The 22,442-nt window shown below is 34.2% G+C and overlaps 1 protein-coding gene across 1 annotated transcript in view; it reads left to right on the top strand.

Moving 5' to 3' along the window:
* BMP5 (bone morphogenetic protein 5) overlaps positions 1-22,442 on the top strand; it is a 112,334-nt gene that overhangs the window by 42,366 nt on the left and 47,526 nt on the right. Inside the window, exon 2 of the mRNA XM_025419086.3 lies at positions 14,871-15,063. Within this exon, the coding sequence (XP_025274871.1) occupies positions 14,871-15,063 (193 nt within the window). The remainder of the gene's footprint in view (positions 1-14,870; positions 15,064-22,442) is intronic.

The raw sequence follows: 22,442 nt of genomic DNA, 5'->3' as shown, positions 1-22,442 counted from the left end.
CAAATGAGGTCCCTTTACCATTTCCATTATCATTGTCAGCTCTCTCCTATTTAATGAGTATTCATAACACTATTTCACCTTTAGCAGGTTTCCTTCAAAAGCAAAAAAGAAGAAAGCTAGTTATAAGTGGGAATATGTGAAACATTGCAATGAGATGGCTTTTATTGTCACTCTGTGTTAAGAGCAATGTAGAATAGGCTGCTTAGTGATGTTTATATGCTTTCAGGGTTATGCCTGGCTTGCCCTTGTGATCACACATAGAAAGGGATAAGAAAATAAAATAGAACTCTAAGTGTATTTTCTGTTCCTGTACAAGAGCAGTTTGTGGTGTACTTTGATATGATTGTAGAAATAACACCATTTTTGCAGAGTCTAAATATCCTGTACTGTAATCAATGCCATGAGGATCACTGAAAATGCTCCTTAGTGTTAAATATTCCAAATCACTCTGTGACTTATTTGTAAAGGAAACACATCCATGGGAAAAGTGAGAAACAATAGATTTTTGGAATTAGGATAAACACTGAGGCAGAGCATAAATATAAAATTTCCAAAAGAAACTTCATAGCTTCTTGAAATGTTTCCTAAGAGGCACTGATGGGGGCAGATCTCGATTTGAAACTGTGCTCCATGGATTATTGTATACATGCACTTGGATACATTATTATTTTCTTGATAACATATTTGATGTTTTATCAGATGTAGTTCACATATGACTAAATATAAAGCCAATCACTCTTAAACATAATACAAAAACCAAGCTAGATTTTTAAGTCAGCTTTTCATTTACCTAAAGTGTTTAGGTAAATGTTTCCAAAAGATGAGCTAAACATAGCCTCTGAATGAAATTGTGGTTTAGTTTGCTTGACAGGTTTATCTCCCTTTCTGAGGAGATAGTGCCTTGGCAATTTGGGTTGGGAGTGTGGAGTGTGGCAAGGCCAGGTCAACTAAAACACAGTGAGAAGGCGTGAGCTTTTCTGTAGTCTCAGCTTCTAGGCCCACCATGGTCAGCAACCAGCTCTGAGAAATATGTCAAAAAAGAAAACAAAATTTTTTCTATGGGAGGAAGTGACTATTTTCAGAGGACCCAGCCAGTGGGACTTTGAGGAGAGAGCAGAAATTTTATAAGTATATGTCAGGAAAGCTACTTATAGGTACTAGTCTGGTTTGGGCTCACCTAGACTTTGTCCAGTTCAAAGAATGATATAGATGGGAAATGCCATCTTTGTGATGTTAACCTTCATGTATCTTTCTGTTGAGTCACACTCAAGATGGACTGTTTGCCTGGTGCGTCGAGCATAACTCTTATCCTGAGATCTCCCTTCAAAAGCATTCTGGGAATTATCTTTGTTTCTCTTATGTTAAACCCCCCTTTTCCTGTGGCCAATGCTTTCATTTTCTTTCTGGATTACTTCTTGATTTTGGTGGTACAACTTGCGTAGGAAATTCCTAAAAAATGCTTTTGGGAATTAGATTTTTTATATCTTCCATGTCTGGAAGTGTTCTTATTATACCTTCATATTTGATGGTTAATTTAGTTGAGTATGGAATTCTAGGGTGGAAATAATTTTTCATCATTATTTTGAAGGCATTTGTCCCTTTGTCTTCTAGATGGCAGTGTTGTTTTTGAGCAGTTGGCGTCCATTTTGATTCCTGGGTTCCTATGTATGTGATTTGTATTTTGTCTCTAGAAGCTTGGAGAATCTTTGTCCACATAGCAGACATTTTCAGTCCTGCAATTGTTGTACTTTTGATCAGTGAACTGAATTAATTCTTTGATAATTCCCCCCCCCCATCATCTCTATAGAATGATGACTATTAGGGCCAATTCTAGACTAATCCTTTTCTTTCTTTTTTTTTTTTCTTTCTTTGTTTAGTCTTTCTCTCCTGTTCTGTTTTTCACTCTTTGATTTTGACTAATTGTTCTCCTTTTTAAAGAATTTTTCAACTGAATATGTCAAACTGAGATTGATTTTAGCTTTACTTTCAAGAGAGGTTTTAACAATGAATGTGGGATTTTTTTTTTTTTTTGGAGTCTTTTTGTTTGTTTGTTTGCAGCATCTTCTCTCTTATTTCATGAATGCAATATCTTCTTTGAGCTCTCAAAGGATATTGTGGTAGTTTTTTAGTAGTTTGCCTTTTTTTTAAGTACCTTCAAATTCCTCTCTTTAGAAGCTACTTTGTCTCTATATTTGAAGGTAGAGAATTTTCTCAGGTATCTAGTGTTCTTTATGTTAGTTAATAGTGAGAGATTATAAAGTTGATTAGAAGCTTGTCATATATGGGTGGAACTTGTCAGTATCATTTTCTTTGTAAGATATTCTTGCTTTGCCATTTTATAGAGACTTAGTCCTTCTTCTGGAATGGTCAGATTTCAATGAGAGGACTCTTTCATTCTCTTGTCTGCAAGGTACAAGCCTGACTGTCAAACATTATGGGAACCAAATGGGGAAAGAGACTGGGAACTCAGCATTCAGTATGCAGAACTTTGTCTAGTTCTTCTGTTTTCAGTATACCACCACACTCTCACTGTATCTGCTGGTGCCACCATTTCCTCTTTTCATAAAACTTCCAAACTGAGACTCAGTGGGGAAGAGCAGTCACTGAACAAGCACAGATGTGGAGAGTGATCTAAGAATCCACCTCTTTCTTAAACGTCTAGTCCTCAGGGATCCTTCTTTTAACCCCACACTCATCATACTCAATTCTGGAGGTACTAGATATTATCAGTTCCTGACCATTTTGAGGAATGTGTAGTTTAAATAAGATTGGTCCTTAGTTTTTCTTATTGCTGAATTTGGTTCTTTGTGTAACAGTACATATGGGTTAGTTGGGTGGATTATTAAATAATATGAAGAACACGTCAAGCTTTTAGCAACAAAAATATTAGGAAACAGGCCATCTGATAATTGATATAAAATTGGATTGGAGACTCAGGATGTTGTTAAATTGGAATCTAAAATGAGACAGTCTGACTTGGATCTCAGAAGACTTATTGTTTCTTCCAGGTGTGCATCTTAAGAAACTTGGAGGATTTGTATAGTTTGAACTCAAAACCAGATACTGCTCAGTGATGAATTTTGCTCTGTGTTTTGTGGTTGACCCAAAATCCCAATACAAAGGAAAAGCCCAGGAGTGTGAAACCAGATCAACCAAAATATTAGACTGTTCATACGAATGCTCTGTGACCTGAGACTGCTAGGGATCCCTTGACTCTAATTACAATGTGGTCTCATTCAATAAATGTGGGAAGATCGTATGATTTCTTTATTGATTTTGGCACCTGTTTCATCTTTATTAAATCTAACACATGTTCTGAAGTAGGTCTCCAATTATAGAAAACATCTTTTAATACAATGTATAGATTCATCGAACTCACCATTTTAATAAAGTGCTATAAAGAAAGGTTAAGCAAGTTATGTACTATCTATAAACATATAGGCTGATGGAATGAACTATTACTAGCTTCAAGGATGATGTTAGAAAAACATACCAAATAAAAGCAGTTATAATATTCTTTTTGAAACAGAAAAGTAACTAACAAAACATACTTTTAAAGGGAGAAACTACTTTCAATAATTTAGGAAAAAGATAAATTATGAACATGTTACCAAAGACTTGGTTATATATTTATATATAGTATATATATTACATGTATATAAAGTGGAAGAATGAAATTCTTAAGTGTTTTTATATAAATAGAGAAAAATCAGTGAGAATATATGAATTATATTCAAAAACTACATAAATGTTACTTTCTACAACTCATGATTAATTCTGGAAATTATTTTAAATTCGATTTTATTAATAACCATAAAATAAGAGCAATACTATTTAATTTTTCTATTAAAATTTTCTCCCTCCCCAAGAGTAATATCCATTTAAGAATCTTAGGGATTCTATTAGTCTAGCCTGTGTTTTTACATTTTAATATAGTTAGTATAAACTGAAAGTATATGACATTAGGATTCTAAGTTATTTTTTTTGGAATTCCTTTCAAAAAGGAAAGGAAAAAGGAATATATCATTAGAATAACACTGTATTATAATATGGGTAGGGCTCATTTGAGAATAAATGGTTGAGGGATTCCACTTTGGCCTAAGTTGGATTAACGGGTCTATATACTCTCCCTCCTAAAACAACCAATCAACCAAAAAAAGAACCAGAACCTGACATATATTCCTATATTCCTTCCTCCCACATGTATATTGAATACGTACTGTATGTCAGAGATTGAGGTGGGAGTTGAGTGTACAGCAATGAGCCAAGCAAAAATGTTTCTGTTGTCGAGCCTAAAATCTAGTGGAGGAGACAGACAGCAAATAAACACTTTTTTTTGTTGGAAACAAACTGGGCCACTAATGGCTACTTACGGTCCTTGCCTAAGCATATAGTTACCCTTATATTAGTTACAGAGTATATGTGTAATATAGTCCTACATATCATTCTATTCCTCTTCTTAAAAACCCATAAAGCCATGTAATTATGCCTCTAATAACTTTACATTGTCATTAAATACAATCACATTTCTCCGTTACCTCCTTTCATCTACCAAACTTCACTGATGTAACCCATTTCATAGTTTGCTTTCGTTTCCAAATGACAGCCTGAACTGCAGATTGAACTTGAATGAACTCTGTACCAATTTAGAATTTAAAGCACTTAATTTAAGAAAGACATTTATATGTTCAGCTACAAAAATTCTCATATCCTTCATACTATGCACTCTGCTTTAACCTTCTTCATTTTATCCCCATAGAGAAATTCCAAACAAATTTATTCTAATTTCTCTTTCTTCCCATTAAATATAGTTATTTTTTACTGGATACAATATTTCTAAAATTCTCCAAAACAAGCACTGAATACACTAAAAATGTGATATGAGAAAGATTTTGTTATATAAGTGAAAGTATGCATACCCTAACTATTGGTACACTTAGGGTGAGCAGCTTCAGTTTGACATCATGTGTACAATGACATCAAAATTATCTCTTAATTATAACCAAAGGAAGTGAAATAGGTTTCAGGTTTGGGGAAGGGCTCTTGAAGGGATAATAGACTTTTGATGTTTGTCTTGTCACAGTAGCACAATAGCTAATTCCTGTGACTCCTGACCTTTTAGTGTCTCCTAACCAAGTATTGGCATTAATCTACTGCTTATCTGTCACCCACCACATTGTATAGTTCCAGCCTCTGTTTTCAATTATCAGTCATTAGAGAAGGCACTGAACAATTTCAGAAGAAAACTCACAAAACCTTTGACCTGTTTTTGTCAGATAACCACAAGTATTCACTGTAGATAAACTATCATTTCATTGTATTCAAGATGTAAAGGAAGGTTCTTTGCTGTATACCGACTTACTGTAACCTCTATCACCTTCAGGTGGTTAAAAATGGACTGTTTTATTTTACTGATGGAACAGAAGAATTCACGAGGTCATTCAGTGAAACCTGGTGAGATTAGAATGGTTGACCTCTAGCTGCCAGGCAATCTATAAAACCCACAGATTTTTCTACTAAAGAAAACATGAGAACTAAATATTTACCAAGAGGTGATTATCAGACAGCTGTGCTTTTACGTTGACTTCTTATAGGCAAACACAAACTTTTCTCAAATATTTGTACACAGTGTGTTGAAATCCATTATTTATATACTGAATATATTCACTCATCATTAAATATTCATTTTTTATTACACAGAGTGGATTAGTCTGGTATTCTGTATTTACTCTAAACTAATTTTTTTAAGTTTAATATTAATATTGAACCCACAAAAGATGAACATTTGTTTTAAATTCCAACTCATAATTTCTTATATAAAATACTTATAAAAACAATTACAAAATATTTTCTATGCTTTATCATGCCTTGTTGTCCTCAGGAGTAAAAATAACTAAGTGACTCCCAGACTCCCTTTAAGAGGAGATGTGTCAGAACCAGTAAGTTTGATTAGATTGATGCGCAATATGTGGACGTCAAAATATATGCCACTGTGTTGTTCTCTATCTTGCAGATGTGAAATATCCAAGCAAGCTATCAAGTAAATACAACGATTTTCTAACCCACTCTTGTAAAAATCTAGCTGTTTTTAAACTCCACTATAACAAATGAAAAAAAAAACCAACAATATTAATCCCCCTTATTAATACACCTATATGACAAATAAACAAACTGACATTTTGATGATCAAAATGACTATGTTTTAAGACAGGTAGCAATTTTTTGTAATTAAATTTTTACCGACTATTTGCTATATAAAAAGTCTTGTTTGGGGTTTATGCAGGAATATAAAGATAAACTAAATAATAAGAAGACATGGGTTATTTCTCTAAAGTGTCTTACTTATGGGATGACATAATAATTACAATGCAAGTGGAAAGTGATTAATAGGATAGCTACTGCTTTTTGAGAACTTGTTATGTTCCCGGCACTTACACAAAGAGTCTCTCCAATATAATTTAACCTTTACAACACACTTTGCAGTGGGCCTTTTATTATCTACCTCCAGTTTAAAGATGGGTAAATAAAGGCATAGGGATGTTGAATAGCTTTTCTAATATCACACTCTTTAATAAGTTTAAATAAGATTGAATTCAAGTTTTTCTTCAGATACGGTACTCTTAAGTAAGGCATTATGTCATGTCCATGATCAAAAGGGAGGTACAGAAAAAGTGGTATGGGGTCCCCAGCAAGAGAAATTAATGTGGACAGGAATTTCCAGAGTGGTATTTATGGCATTGGAACTGGAGACGTTAGGTAGAAGTAGGATTTGGAGCTCTGAAAATGGGGAAAGCATCTTAGAGGAAAGGGTGAGGAAAACCTCCAAGTCAGTAAAGGGAGAGGATTAGTGAGGAATCATTAATTCATCCAACTTTCTTTCAAAATTGAGTATTGACTATATACTTGCCTGTGATATGGATTACAAAAAAATAAGTTCTTGTCTTTAATTATTAGAATACAGAATGCACCAGTGGGATGGGAAAAATGGAAAACATTGATCCATTCCCAGTGAACTCTTACTATTCCTCAGATTTCACTGCTGACCTCCTAGACTCCATATTGCACAATGACAATGAACTATTTATTATTTACTTCTTTGGTCATAGCCTTCAAATCTCTTTCCATTGATATGAACTCTTTACCTGGTAAAACCTTTTTTTTTTTTTTTTTTTTAAGATTTATTTGTTTTTTTTGACAGTGAGAGAAAACAAGCAAGGAGAGAGGCAGGCAGAAGGAGGGAGAAACAGGCTCCCCAAGGAGCAGGGAGCCAGATTATGGGGCTTGATCCCAAGAACCTGGGATCATGACCTGAGCTGAAGGTAGATGCTTAACCCATTGCCACTCAGACTCCTCCCCCTCACCCCGGTGAAACTTCTTTAAGATCAAGTTCAAAATACCTCTTCCTGAAGCCTCCTATATATAATGTGTTGTTCCTTTTTAAAAAAAATTCTGCCTTGGGCAGCCCTGGTGGCTCAGTGGTTTAGCACCACCTTCAGCCCAGGGCGTGATCCTGGAGACCCGGGATCAAGTCCCACGTCAGGCTCCCTGTGTGGAGCCTGCTTCTCCCTCTGCCTGTGTCTCTGCCTCCCTCTCTCTGTCTTTCTCATGAATAAATAAATAAAATCTATAAAAAAAATTCTGTCTTATATGATACATATCCCTGGTAACCTCAACACAATTGTATCACAACTGTACTTTTTCATGTCTTTCTTTCTCTTTCTGAGCTCCTATCCTATCTCTTTTCTTCTTTTTCTCCTTAGCTTTTAGGATTTGGCCCAGAGCAGTTATCCAATAGACATTTTGGGATTGAATAAATGGAGGAGTAGCACAGTAGCTATTTTTAGGATAATCAAGATGAGTGTATGTAGAAGATGAGAAAAAGAAAAGCAACCCTCTGACAGCCGGGAAATGGACTATATTCAATAAAGGAGAAGGAAGAAAAATTTGAAATATATTAATTTTATCAAATAAAAAATGACTTTATTTTTACTGTTGTTTATTTATTGTTATGAAATATGTACATTTTCATGCCATGCTTGATCTGTAAAGTTGTCATCATTATAATATTCTAGACAACTCCCAACGGCTGACTGCTAGGTTCATCCAGTCTGAGGGCAAGCAGACCATGGCATCATCTTCATCCCAGTTCCAAGCTCTCTTTGTACAAGATTGAATTCTTTGTGTACCCAAGTTGCTTATATTTTTTAAAGCAAAATAACATTTAGATATTGGACGATTAATTAAATTTTTTAAATTTCCAAATTACATATATTCAAAATTGATTCAGGAAATCAATTTGTTTAGACATTTCATTAAAATATTTAAAGTATTAGGGCAGCCTTGGTGGCAGCAGTTTAGCGCCACCTACAGCCCGGGGTGTGATCCTGGAGGCCTGGGATGGAGTCCCACGACCGGCTCCCTGCATGGAGTCTGCTTCTCCCTCTGCCTGTGTCTCTGCCTCTCTCTCTCTCTCTGTGAATGAATGAATGAATGAATGAATAAATAAATAAATAAATCTTAAAAAAAAATCTGAACTCCTTTCAGAGGCACATTTGGCTCTTCCTATTCTGGTGCCTTCTTTTCTCAGCTATCTTCTATAAATAAATAAATAAATAAATAAATAAATAAATAATAAATAAAATATTTAAAATATTAAACCATCTCAGCTTTCTTTTGAGATTTCCTTCTCTATAAAGCTGTATTCATGGAGTATTTATGAGTATGAGTAAGAGCATTTTAACTACAGAACATTTGAAAAGTCAATTGACATTGTTCTCTGAAACAATACATTCAGGGGGACAGTTTTCCCTCCTTTAGGTCAAACATTACTGTGGTGTTAAGAGGCTCTTAGGGTTTCTGGAATCTGGAGTTTACCACACTCTCTGGAATGGTTATCCATTCAAAGGAGCATGTATATGTGCACTCACTGATCAATGAATAGGCCTTTATAGGACCAGTTTATGTTTCTCAATGGACTAGTCCGTGAAGGATGTCTTGTGAAGTGATACATCTTGGTAGTCACATTATCTTTGCCTTTTTTTTTCTTTTCCTTTAAAACACAATACAGATAAGTAATAATTCTATGAGTAATCTCTTAATGATTTTTTGCACTCAGCAGCAAACAATGATCTGTACTCTTTCAACAGCTGGCTAGGCTCCTGGGAGAATGCTATCTTTGCCTTGCAGCTACTGATTCTATTTGTGTCTTCCGAGTTATAGCCCTTGTGTGGGAGATTAAGACTGATTGCTCATGAATGCATCTCCTGAAGACGGCAGATAAATCACTATACAGATAAAACTGCAATCCTCCATTAATTAATTCTACTCTTCAGATATGGTAGACATGAAAATCTTTAATCAGGAAATTTCTATCCAATTTCTATTAATGATAAAGACATTCAGAGAGGTGTCTGGGAAAAAGATGAATGGCAATCAGTTATTAACTTCTGTTAAGTCATACGTCAGCAATAAAAGGTTCCAGGATCTGTCTTTAAACACAAGAAGCTTAATCTTTGTAAATGTTGGTAATTTAGAGCATTCAGAATGTAGTTTGGTGCTTCTGTTTCTTTTTACTGTCAGCCCATTCATCATGGAACGTGAATCTTTTGATTCATATTTTACCTCTTGTATACTTTCATATTGTCACTTTTTAAAACCAAATAATAATAATTAATTAATTCTCTCGTTCTTTCAGTGTGGGTGAGCTTCCAGTTGCTCTAGGTAGTTCACATCGATGGATGTGTTTGGAAAATACAAAACCCTGCTTTCTAGAAACAATATTCACCACCAACATTACAATTGTGTTTTGAGTGGTAAACTGTATAAATTTTGCTGGATTTTTGGTGGTTTATATTCTCTGGGTTTGAATGTATATACATGTGCTAAAGCAACTCTTTTTAATTTTTGTAGAATAAACTGTCGGCAAACATCATCTTAAATAAATAAGCACTCCTATGTTGACGGACTTATTTAACCCCTATGATTCTATTCATTGGCTTTCACTTAGCAATTTTCCAAACAAGCATGTATCATAAATGGCAATGGGAGAAGGGTATGTGGCATTAGTGTACTGTATGAATGGCAACTGGCAAAATATAGCCTATGGATCTTGTTAGATATGTAAGCGGATATGAAAATAGTCTGGCCGGTCATTGTGTTCTCTTTTTAAATGCAATTTTCATAGGTGAATTGTTTGGTACAGATGTGTATTTTAAATTTACTTATGTTTGTTCCCAAACTCTCTTTTCCACTTCACAGGAGAGAAATAGTGTCTGTGGTTTAGGATAAAGGAATAGTCTTCACTAGAGAAAAGTGTCAACTTTCTGACCTCAGCATGTTTTAACATGTATCATTCTATCCCGTTTGACAAATCTGGATCTGCTTTCAATGAGCTAACCTTCCTTCCTTCACTTTTGTTTTTTTGTTTGTTTTTTGTTTATCCAGTGATTAAGAGAGTCTTTTCTACCACCAAATAAGAATGTAATTATTTTTATGGAGTCATATATTTTAACCTGGCAATACAGATTTTGTTAGAAATGATAATAAAGATGATTGATGAATCTCATGGTATTTAGTTGGTATAACATTCAAAATAAAGAGTAAATTGAAAGGACCAAATATTAATATGAGTTTTAAAAAACTAAAATTGTATATATTTTTCTGATTATTTGCCCCTTTATTTGTTTTTCTTCTAAGCCATTTATAACTGCAGTGGGTTATAGTACACTGTAATATATGGTGAAACAATGCTTAATAAGTCCCAAATCATCAAATATAAACAAGGCAGCGATATCTCCTATAAAAAGCTTATACTTAAGGAATATGAAACATGTCTGTATATTCCTTTTCATCTGTTTTGGGAGGGCAGTTTTGGTAGTAGAAAAGGTTGGAATATGGAATGATCCAGCTGATCAGTTACAATTATTTTAAAATATGATTGTAATAAAAGGATGACCTTGCATGCTAATACAAATGTTATATAATATTAATTCAAATTATGAATACAATCACCTGTTTGTTCATAAAAATTTCCTTAGATAAGAAATGGCATCAATATTAAATAAGTGAATATAACATAAGATTTACTAAGATAAACATTGGAGGACTGAGTTCTAGAAGAATGAGCAGAGTCCAGAAAGTGTAGTATCCTCTATACTAGGAGCATCATAGAGGAGAATGAGAGTATTGAAAGGTCAACTTTGCTGAGTAATAATAAAATAAAACAGAAAAAAACCACATCCAGGAAAAACAAACAAACATGGTGTTGTGTTGTTGAGGGCTTGGGAATTGAATTCTTGACTATGGATTGAAATTTGTTCTCTCCCAATTATTTATAGTGGGCTTTTGGACAAGTTATAGAAACTTAGAGACATAAGTAAGGTATGAGGTTAAATGAAGTATGTGTCAAACCAATGAGAGTTAAAGAAATTATCATGCCTTTCATCAACAGGTAATTCAGCAAGATGATACTTAGTGAAGAGATAGAGTTAGATTTTGATCCATTCATACAGTCTTTCATTCAGTATTTCTTAGAAGACTTCTTTGGGTCAAGCATTGTTTGTGTTAGATGCTAATTAACCATTGCTGATCAAACCCTTAATTCTCCAGCCTATTCTCCACCCTTTTGGATACTGCTGAGAAACACTGTATTAATATACTAGCTATGAACTATTCTCTAAGTACAGAACCGTAGGATGTCATTACATAGGTGGTATGGACATTGAGCAAAGATTTATAATGAGTTTTAGGAGACAGAGATCTGTTACCACCTAGCTGTCATCACCCAATTTCTTATTCTTAAATTAGGGGTATTAATATTTGACACCTCCCTAGGATTGCTCTTTGAGGTAACTGAGATTACCTTGTGAATATTTGTGAGCATCATTAGGAGTGCAAGGCTATATAAATATAAGTTTTATTCCATTATTCACTCCAACATGTCCCATGGAATTTACTAGTGCAATTATAATTCAAAGCAATAGGATATAGGAATTTGAGTCAATGGACAGATCTGCACTGCAGCTTTATTTTGTGTGGTATATTTAATATAAAATTTTATTAAACTCTTTGAAAATTTGCCCCCTTAAGGGGTTAGGTTAAATAGCCTGGATTAGAAAACTGAAATTTTATAATAACAGCTGAAATTCTAGCTTTCCACTTTATTATACTAATATCTCATCTCACAGGGGATTCCAGACCAGTAGATGACTTGACATAATATGAATTCAATACTTATCTCCATTATGCAGGTGCATGCTTTAGATTGGATCCTAACAAACTCATGTCTCAGGTCTTTTTTTGAGGACTATCGGGTTTTTTTTTTTTCATCTAAATTTCAAATATAAAATTAATTGTTAATGAAAAAATTGCATGATGATTGTTACTTAGAATTTTAAATATTGACTTTCAGAATAGAAAAATATATTTTTGAATGATTGGTTGGAGCATTTATCATAAAATATGGAACTCCTCAAGCAGAGTCTGGAACAGTGCAACCTAGTCAAACACATGAACATTTCTGCAGCAAAGCAATAAATATTTATATAAAGTGGAATAAATAGAGACTTTAAATTGCCTCAAATCAGCTAATTTCCAGTTCTTCTGCCAAATTAACTTGAAGCCAAACATTCAGTTTTCAGAGCTTTTTGAATTTTGGACTTGTGTATCTGAGATTTCAGATTTCATAGCTTGGTGGCCTCAGATGCTTGGTTCATATTCTTGGGTGTTTATTCCCTCTGCTTCCTCAGTTACTTCATCTTCAATGTGAAGATAATTGTAGAACTTACCTCACTGGTTTTTATAAAGTACAATATGTTCATATTAATACAATGCTTAAAACAGCACCTGAATATAATGACTGCTATGTAAATCCTGTTTTATAATATCTACTTCATTTAAATTAGGATCAGAAAAGAACAAGTTTTCAGTGAATTAAATTCTGTTCTCTGTATAAATAAAAGTTGTGGCAAGTTTTAACATCCCAACTTTTAAGAGACTTATCCAGTCTGCAGGCATTTTCTACCCTGTTTTCCCTCTCACATGGCTGAGTCGGGAGAATGGACAAACAGAGCTAAGGGAGATATGTTCATATCAGTCTATGCTATTGCCCGTAGAAGTTTAGATAGAAAAGAGGTTTAAGTTATGACCAAAATAGCATCCTAAAAATGAGATTACCTTCCTTATTTAGGGAAAAGTTGATGAATGATCTCCCTGGGAGTGGATCTCTCTTAGGATCAAGATAGTGATATTTAAAAAAACAAAACATGAGTCATATGAAGTGGTGTCAGCATGAGCCAGACAGCCCAAGAGCACCATCCTTGCCAAGCTCCACAGGACAAAATGCCCCCAGGCATAGCTTATATTTTTCTTCACTGGCTTAGGTATGGGAGGTGAGGTAGAGATGAGCTCCTCACTCTCCTAAACTACCTCCTACTCCTGGGGAAAATAAACCAAAGATTGTTTTGAAGGATAAAGGCAAGGAATCATGCATTCTTTTGTCATGAGCTTCCTCAGACATGGAACCCATCTGGCCCTGGAACACAGAGTTCTAGCAGCCTTGGCTTCCATAGTCATTCCTGGATGGTCACGACCCTCTTTTCACTTCCTTAATCCTTTCTCTAGTTTAAGACCCCATGTTTCATATATTTATATCAGTGTTGACATGATTTCAATGAACTACTTGAAGATATTTTATATCTTCCGGCAACTTTTGAAACTTGTGAGTTCATTTATACAATTTATGCATTTTTTATCTTCTTATAACAAAATTTAAGCAATGAAGCATATCACAGGGAACATATATAAGTGTTATGATAGGCTATAATTGTGAGACACCTGTGCACAGTGCTTTGCAGTGAGATTTTTGTGATCCTGTCCTCTAGTATCCTAGATAACTGAGATTTTTGAGAAAGCTACCAATACTGAGAAACTAACTCCATCAAATGATAGTGCATTACTAAAAACGAGTTCTTTGAATAGATAATTCCTTAAGAAGGTTTTTGATGCTCAGTGGATATGGGCTATATGAAATAATACTCTATTTTACAAAGCCAGGTTATATAATAATATGCCTGACACTTACTGTCCTGAATTTTCAACATTCCATAATGTTCCCAAGAGGAATAGTTCTCTGACTTCATTTAGTGGGAAGGTTGCTGAAGGGAGAAAATATGTTCCCCTCCCTATTTTGAGTAAGAACAGACAGAGGTCTGTGGAAGGCTTTCTGCTGCATCATGGGTAGGGAGATTGTACTAAACAATCTATAAGAAGTAATAAAAGTGCTATTTTTTTTTTTAATAAAAGAAAAACATTTCATTTGCTAACAGGAGAAAACAAATTCTTCTGGGGAAGACATGTTAGAAGTAATCTTTCTCATGAACATGAATTTGTTTTATTTACTTGACCTTTATAATGTCATAAACATAGTTCTTATGTGCCTGCAATTTCTCAGTCCTTCCTATTTTCCTCCCTTAGCTGTGCTAAATCTCATCACTGACTTCACCTGGAACTCTGGGGATTTCTATAACATATTCCTAATTCCTGTATGAACCCTTCTGTGTTCTAGTACCTGATACATGCTAGTAATCATTTTACAACCTTTGCTTTTTAAAACATTTTTGGATAGCCTTTCTATTTCAGATCCAGGAATTTGTATGAAACCACAGAGGTTATATTGCTTTTGAACTAAAGGTTTTTGGTTTGTGGAATTTCCTTCAACTGGAGACATGTATGAGTCTGTGGTTCTAGTGTTTTCCCAGTTTTATAATATCCTACTTGTTTGTTTTCTATTTCAAAGCTGGAGAATTTACCATTAATTTCCATATTTTATAAAGGACTAATTTTTTTCTTTCTTTTTTTTTTTTCTTCTCCAGTTGAAAGAGACAAGGATTTTTCTCACCAGCGAAGGCATTACAAAGAATTCCGATTTGATCTGACTCAAATTCCTCATGGGGAAGCAGTGACAGCTGCTGAATTCCGGATATACAAGGACCAGAGCAATAGTCGATTTGAAAATGAAACGATTAAGATTAGCATATATCAGATCATCAAGGAATACACAAATAGGTAATGACTTTATATCTAACTTACTATGCAAACAAAGGTTAATTGTAGTAAAAATCCATTGATAATCTATGAGATCTATCAAATTATGTCTTCTTTGGATGTAGTGATATTGAAAACCAGGTATAGACCCATTGAAAGTAAGCATAATTGATATGAAAAGTGCTTTCTACATTCCCTAGCTTTTCCTTCCTCCTGACACAAATCTGAGTACTAGATGGTCTTATGTTTCCCCATATTTGCTTTGCAGGCTCTTGTCTCTTTTTGTAAATGAGAAAATTTTCATTTTAGTCTGCACACATAAAATTGATAATTAAAATGATTTAAATAACTTGGTATTTTGTAAGTTAGAGAAAAGCAGCTTTATTTCTTTCTGGCATTAAGTATAAATTACATCTGTGTTGTTATGTGTATTTTGATGTAAGGCATTACATTTGCAATAGTTTCTGAGCATTAACCTGTATGTCTTCTGTTTATAAAATGGTTAATTCAAAATGGTGCAAAAATGGACAGTGACAGAAATACTACATATATGAAAACTTCAGTTGATAATTACCACAAATGAATCATCAAATAGAAGAGTTGAAAAGAAAGCTTAGTGGAGTTCTCTGACCTTTCACTTGGTGAAGAAATCTCTTGGGCAACACCTTTATAGGTAATTAGCCACCTTTTTTGGACAGCTTTTCCATTGTTTTTTTTTTTTTAGCTCTTATTGGTATATCATATTGAGGTGATAATCTGTCTCTCTAGTAACTTCCAATAATTAGATCTAGATCTTCGCTTTGGTGAAATAGTATATCTTTCTTTGATGAGACAGATATTTAAAGACAACTATCTTGTCTCCTCCAAGGCTGCTCCCTCTCCTTGTTGAATATTTCTACTCCCTGATATTTAGATTTTTCCTGGTCTTTGAGAGTGCCAGAGTTCCCAATGGGTGCTCAATGGGACAATAGCCCTTTGCAATGCTCAATGAAGAAAAAAGAATAAAAAGCTTCTGAGGTCAAATGCATTTGAAAACCCTACCTGTTAGACCATTCTCTAGGAGATTCACAATGCACATCAGAATATTAAAGTCTTGGAGATGCTTTATCGTAAAGTAACCTAATCTTCCTCAAAATTATTTGACTACAGAATCTTTTCCTTGGGGTGCATAATATTTAATACCCATGAAACACTGTTTCAGCTGGACATACCTTAATAAGTGCTGATCTTATTTTAAGAGCAGTAATTCGAAGGCAGAAAAATCTGTGTTCCTTTCTCAGCTTGAACACTTACTAGCTATTTGTCTATTGGTGGATTTTTGTTTGTTTAAATCTCAATCCAGTGGTTTCATTTATAAAATGAATATACCAAATTTTTTTTAAGATTATTTATTTATTCATGAGACACACACACACACACACACACACACAGAAAGAGAGAGAGAGAGAGAGGCAGAGACATAGGCAGAGTACTCTCCCATGCAGGGAGCCAGAAGTGGAACTCCATCCCAGTACTCCAGGTTCACGCCCTGACCCGAAGGCAGATGCTTAACCACTGAGCCACTCAGGCATCCCAATACCAAGTTTTTTGGTTTGTTTGTTTTTGTCAGAGACAGAGCCTGGCATAGTACCTTATTTTTAAAATACTAAATAATGATGATGTCTTTTAAAATTAAGTGATCAGAGGGGCGCCTGGGTGTCTCAGTCTGTTGAGCATCTGCCTTCAGCTAGAGTCATGATCCTAGGGTCCTGGGATAGAGTCCTGTATAGAAGTAGGGAGTCTGCTCTATTAAATATAAAATCCAAGAAAATGAGATTAAGTGAGGAGAATTAAAAGTTATACTTCAAATATTATTTAATTATATTGCCATAATAACAAATATTTTATTTATAATTTTCTTTTTCTATTTGTTTCCACCCTTGGACTGTGAGCTCTTTAAAGAAAGGATAATGTCTTAAGTAAGTTTTTTTTATTTAATCCTCTAATTTGCTTGTTAGGAATTAAAATTTTGAAATTATTATTACCCAGGATTGGGATAATACTCAACATATCTTAAAATACTTGAATTATCTCCATTTTTGGTCATTCACAATATTTATGCATAAAGAATTTGTACTTGGTTATTTCATATCCCAAGTGTGTTTTTTTTTTTTTTTTTTTTTTTTTACCAGTGCACCAGTCTCTATCCTCTGGAGTATACTTACTGATTGTTTCAATATAGATACAGACCTTATAATGATCACAATTTAAAGTCCTGACTTTTACTTAGGTCTATCATTGTATATGTGTAGGATATTTTTGAATGTTATCCACTGAACTAGCCATCCATTTTGCTTTCTTTCACCTCTTTTCTCTAAGTATGTGAACTACATGACTTAAGACATAATAAGCATAATAGAAATAAAGGACTACCAGAAGAGATTATAGATAATAATTTAGAGACTCCTTCCTGATGAACCCTTGCTGGTTTTTATGAACAATACATTTAGGAATATTTTTGGATGCTGATAGTTAGCTTATCGGACTTCACAGTTTTGAGAATTTCAACTTTAAAAAAATGGGACATTTGTTTATTTTGAAACCTTGCTATTTTTCTATACCTGATTTGAAAAATACTACTCTTAGTGTTTCTACACCTACATCTGCATGCTTTTTCAGTACTCTTGAGTATAATTTGGCTAAGTCTTTACTTATTTTAACATGTGTTTAAATCTATTCTAGATCCAAGATTTCCTAATATCCTTAATATTTTCCCTAAGTCTTTGAGAAACAATTTCTAACATCTAAAGTGCATGTATGTCTTCAATTGATACTCTCTTCGCTTGCCATTCTAAACTCTAGGATGGTATAAATTGTATAGGTTGCTATCCACCTTACTAAATAGCATTTGTAAAAGTTCAATTCAGTAAATTCAATTCCATATTAATTCAATCCTCTTAATTTGACTTTCTGGAAATCTACTATCATGTATTGTTGCTGAACCATCCTGTAGGTTTATGCTATACTTACTAGTTTCTGTGAGTTTTGTTTTTGCTAATGTGTCTAGAATTTCTACCAGTTATCTTTTTCAATCTCTGAAACATACAAACTCATGCATGTATTTCAATTTTATGTACTATTGATCCGCTGAGAGAATCATGCATGTATCTCAATTTTATATAGTGTTGATCTGCTGAGAGAATCTTTGGCAAAATGCTTTCCTTGTCTTTGAAATAGGCATTTATCCATTACTGGAGTTTCTTTAATCAGCAGTGTACAAAAATTCAGTCCTGTGCCCTGTCTTGTCTATACATCCAGGATTCACTTTTTGCACTCCACTTTTTGTTCCAAAGAAATATATAAATATATTTAAGGGGTGCATGACATAGAAACAGTAAATGTGCCTCTTAGAATTTCAGGTGATTTGGGGAAGAACTAGTGATTATCACAGTACAAAGACCATAGTTGATACTTTATAAATATATTGGTCAATATATACTCGCATAGCTCAATAGGAGCATCTGTTTTATTTGAGTTTAGAGGATTGTATACATAAGGTAAGCAAAAATAGGTGGTTATTATAGTACTAATAGTTCCCATTTACTGACACCAGTTTTTATGTGATGATAAAGTAAGTAATATGATGCCAGGTGCCTTTACTTAATAAAAAAATCACCTGATCTTTGATTCAATAAAGGAATTGGTCCATTTTTAAGTTTAATGAATATCACCCAGTTTAAGTTAATGAATCAGTTTAAGTTAATGAATATCACCCAACTTAACAGTAACACCATGGAAGCTATCTGTGAACTTGTCCCTGACAGCAAATGTTAAATAAATAATTAAATTCTTCTTTGAAATTTCTTAGAGATAGGAGACTACTTATTTATAAATTTTACAGAGATATCAGAGATGTAGACAAATTGGACAAAGAGTCACATATAAAAGTTTATTACAGTATTTTTGTTTCAAGCATATAAACTGAGGACATTTTAGTGTTAAATAGAAGGTAAAAAGTCACACTTCATTTTTTGGAAAATAGAGATGTATACTTTATATAGCAAGTAGAAATTGTGTTTTAAGCATATTTGATAACAGTAGAAGGTTCTCAGACTATAACATTAATTGACTAAAGTATGAGACTAATTATGCTTATTTTAAATAAATTCACGTGGAAAACAGATTGAAAGGAAGCACTCAGTGTTTATTGGAAGCTTGTGGATTTGAAATTTTAATTCCTACCCCTTTGTGTACACTCTAAATTTTTATAACCAACATTATTTCTATAATCAGAAACAAGCATAATTATAGTTGAGAGAAAGAGACAATAATGAAACAACTTCATGCTACACATTTCTTCATAAAATAGCCTTCCCAACTCCTTGAGGTAGAGGCAGGCAAAAACCAAACCAAAATGAAAATAAACAAAACATTAGTATTTAACAATAAGTGGCTCTTATTTTTAATTAAGCCATAGAAGTCTTTTTTTCCCATAGAAAATGAAGTAGATAAATAAATATATATCTTTTCTTTCTTTTATACTATGGGAAGTTTTTCGGCCAACTAGAAGCCTTGATTTTAATTCTCTGAAAGTGGGGAGGAACAGATTAAAAATACTTCATATATATATCATATGATCACAATTAAAATAGAATTTCGATTTTAAAACGTGCCTTTGAACTAGGTATTATCTGTAAATGATGAATCACTAGATTCTACTCCTGAAACCAATATTATACTATATGTTAACTAGCTAGAATTTAAATAAAGACTAAAAAAAAGTACTTTTGAAATCCAATTATTATTATATTTTGCTTAGTATTGTTTATCTATGGCTTCATATATTTCTTAAATCAAGATCTAAAATGGAAGTTGGAAAAGAAACTAATACTTCTGGCCATTTTCAAAGCTAGGACCACCTCTTAAAATTTCTATGTAAAACTTCTGTCTTCAGACTTGTGGGTTTTATTTACTTAGTGTTTTGAATTAAATTCAGAAACAATCAAAATGTCAGTGCAGACTATATTCTTTAATACAGTGCATTCAACAATGCATATGTGTGTGTGTGTGTGTGTGTGTGTGTATGTATATATATTAAACAAACATAAAGCTCACTTTCCCTAATGTATTATTGAGGAGTGTTATGGTGGGGATTCTTAAGGTAACTAGACTGATGTTTTATAGATATGTTTTATATTCAAGACATTGTCTGATCTAAAAACCATCTAGTATATGAATTTCTTTTTTAAAAAAGATTTTAATTTATTCATGAGATACACAGAGAGAGAGGCAGAGACACAGGCAGAGGGAGAAGCAGGCTCTCTGTGGGGAGCCGTACATGGGATTCGATCCCAGAACCCCAGGATCACAACCTGAGCTGAACGTAGATGCTCAACCACTGAGCCACCCAGATGTCCCTAGTATATGAATTTCTTGACAGTGTTAGGCAATAAACAATTTTTAAAAGACCCATTATGTCATCTCTTTCACATGTATTTATCTTAGTGAGACTTAAAAGTCTTAAAATAATATATTCCAGTTCTACCATTGCCCCCCTCCCCCATTTATTCCTACTCATATTTAAATGTGTGCAATTTAGAGGAGTGTTCTGATATTTATCCAGATTTCTATTTTTCTTGGTACAAAGTTAACACACTTTGCATCATTCCACTTATTTAATCTTCTCATATAAGGCTGACAGCCCCCAATCCTATATAGAAGGCATTGCTCTTCAGTCACACCTCATATATCTGGCATGATTGGGAAATGAGGTTTCCACATGATTGAATTTTCCAGATAATTCGGCTAAGGTCGGCATGCTTTCGCTGAGCGCCTACCATGTAGCAAACACAAGGGACGTGAGGCCGAGTAAATAAAATCTCAAAAGCTCATAGCCTGAGGGCCAGGGGCTGTGGTGGGCCCACCGCACACAGACTTTAATAACTGGAATACAACGTGCTAAGCACTATGATGTAAGTATGCATGAAGTGTGGTGGAAACACAAACGAAGGGGAAATTAATTCTTCATGTGGGAAGGTGAGGGACCTTCAGGGAAGCCACTGAGAGGAGTGCACCCTTGAGCTGGGCCTTTCAAGATGAGTGGACATTTTCTATAGCCAAAGGGAGAGGAGGGGGAAGGGGAGTAAGAGGGCCAGAGAGAGACACAGAGAGAGGGGTGTGTCCTAGAAGAACTATTCCTGAGTAGTAAAATGTTTAAATGTATAAAGAATTAGAAAAGACAAAGCTATCAATGCCAGTATTACTGCTACTAAGAACAGCAGCCAACAGTTATCCATTTAACGGGCACTCACCATGTGTCTGGCACTGTGTAAGTGCTGTCCTTGAATTATTTTTTTTCACATATAGAGGCACACATATGTGTATATATGTATAAATGTGCTATGTATAATTCAACCTTTTCCTCATGTTCTACTCTGAATATGAATTTTTGTAGTCCATTGTAAAAACATTTTAAGCTAGCCTGCTTGATGTCATTAGCCACCTTTACTACTTGGATATATTTAGTTAAGCTGTCATCATTCCAGTTCACAGTCAGCTTCAAATTTACATCATCTCCCCCATCCTGCTTCTCTAAGATTTGTGATTCTTCTGTGGACATACTTCAGAATGTACATTGACAATTTCCACTCGGGAAGATTTCATGGGCTCTTGAGAGCAGTATAGCAGAGCAAGATGCTGGATGCTTGATGCCGTTTTCTCTAAGTATACAGGATAGCATACAAGCATAGCTTGCAGGGATTTGTGCTCTCTTTCAGTGGTTCTCAACTAGGGCAATTTGGGCCCCAGGGAACATTTAGCAATGTTGGGAGACATTTTTGACTGTCACAATTGGTGAGGGTGAGAGGATGGAGAGCTAATGGAATCCAGTGGGTAGAAATGCTGAGGTAGTGGGAGACACGATTAAACCTTCTACAATGGACAGGGTAGCTCTTCCACACAATAAAGAATGATCTTTATGTCCATAATGGTGAGATTGAGAAATCCTGCTCTATTTAAAGTTTAAGTTGTAAGTTTAAAAATGTGAATAAAGTGCCAGTAAGTCCATTTTCCTTTGACAAATTTCATATTTGGAATCCTAAGTGTCATAGCATGGAAGAGCTTTTTGAGTTCTAAGAGCTCTGGGGGCATGGTGCTTTGGACACGTGGCTCATTGATTAGGAAGAATTAAAAGTGGTTGGATTATCTGTGTAATAGTCTTACTTCTTTGTTTCTTGTTAAATGAGGGAGCTTCCTGTGTGTATATATATCCAGTAGCACATGTTTAGATTCTCTGAAAGGGAAAATATGGGATGTGTAATGCTAGGAAACCTGTTAAACATTAATAATATCTTGGCAATTAAAAAAAAATTCTGCAGAGAGAAAGTTGAATTTTCATAGTGGGAATTCAACTTGTTTTTCTA

Source organism: Canis lupus, chromosome 12 (genome assembly GCF_003254725.2).
Source record: "Canis lupus dingo isolate Sandy chromosome 12, ASM325472v2, whole genome shotgun sequence".
In the NCBI taxonomy this organism is placed as follows: domain Eukaryota; kingdom Metazoa; phylum Chordata; class Mammalia; order Carnivora; family Canidae; genus Canis; species Canis lupus.
Note: the sequence above shows the minus strand (reverse complement) of the source record. Positions and strands in the feature narration are given on the sequence as shown.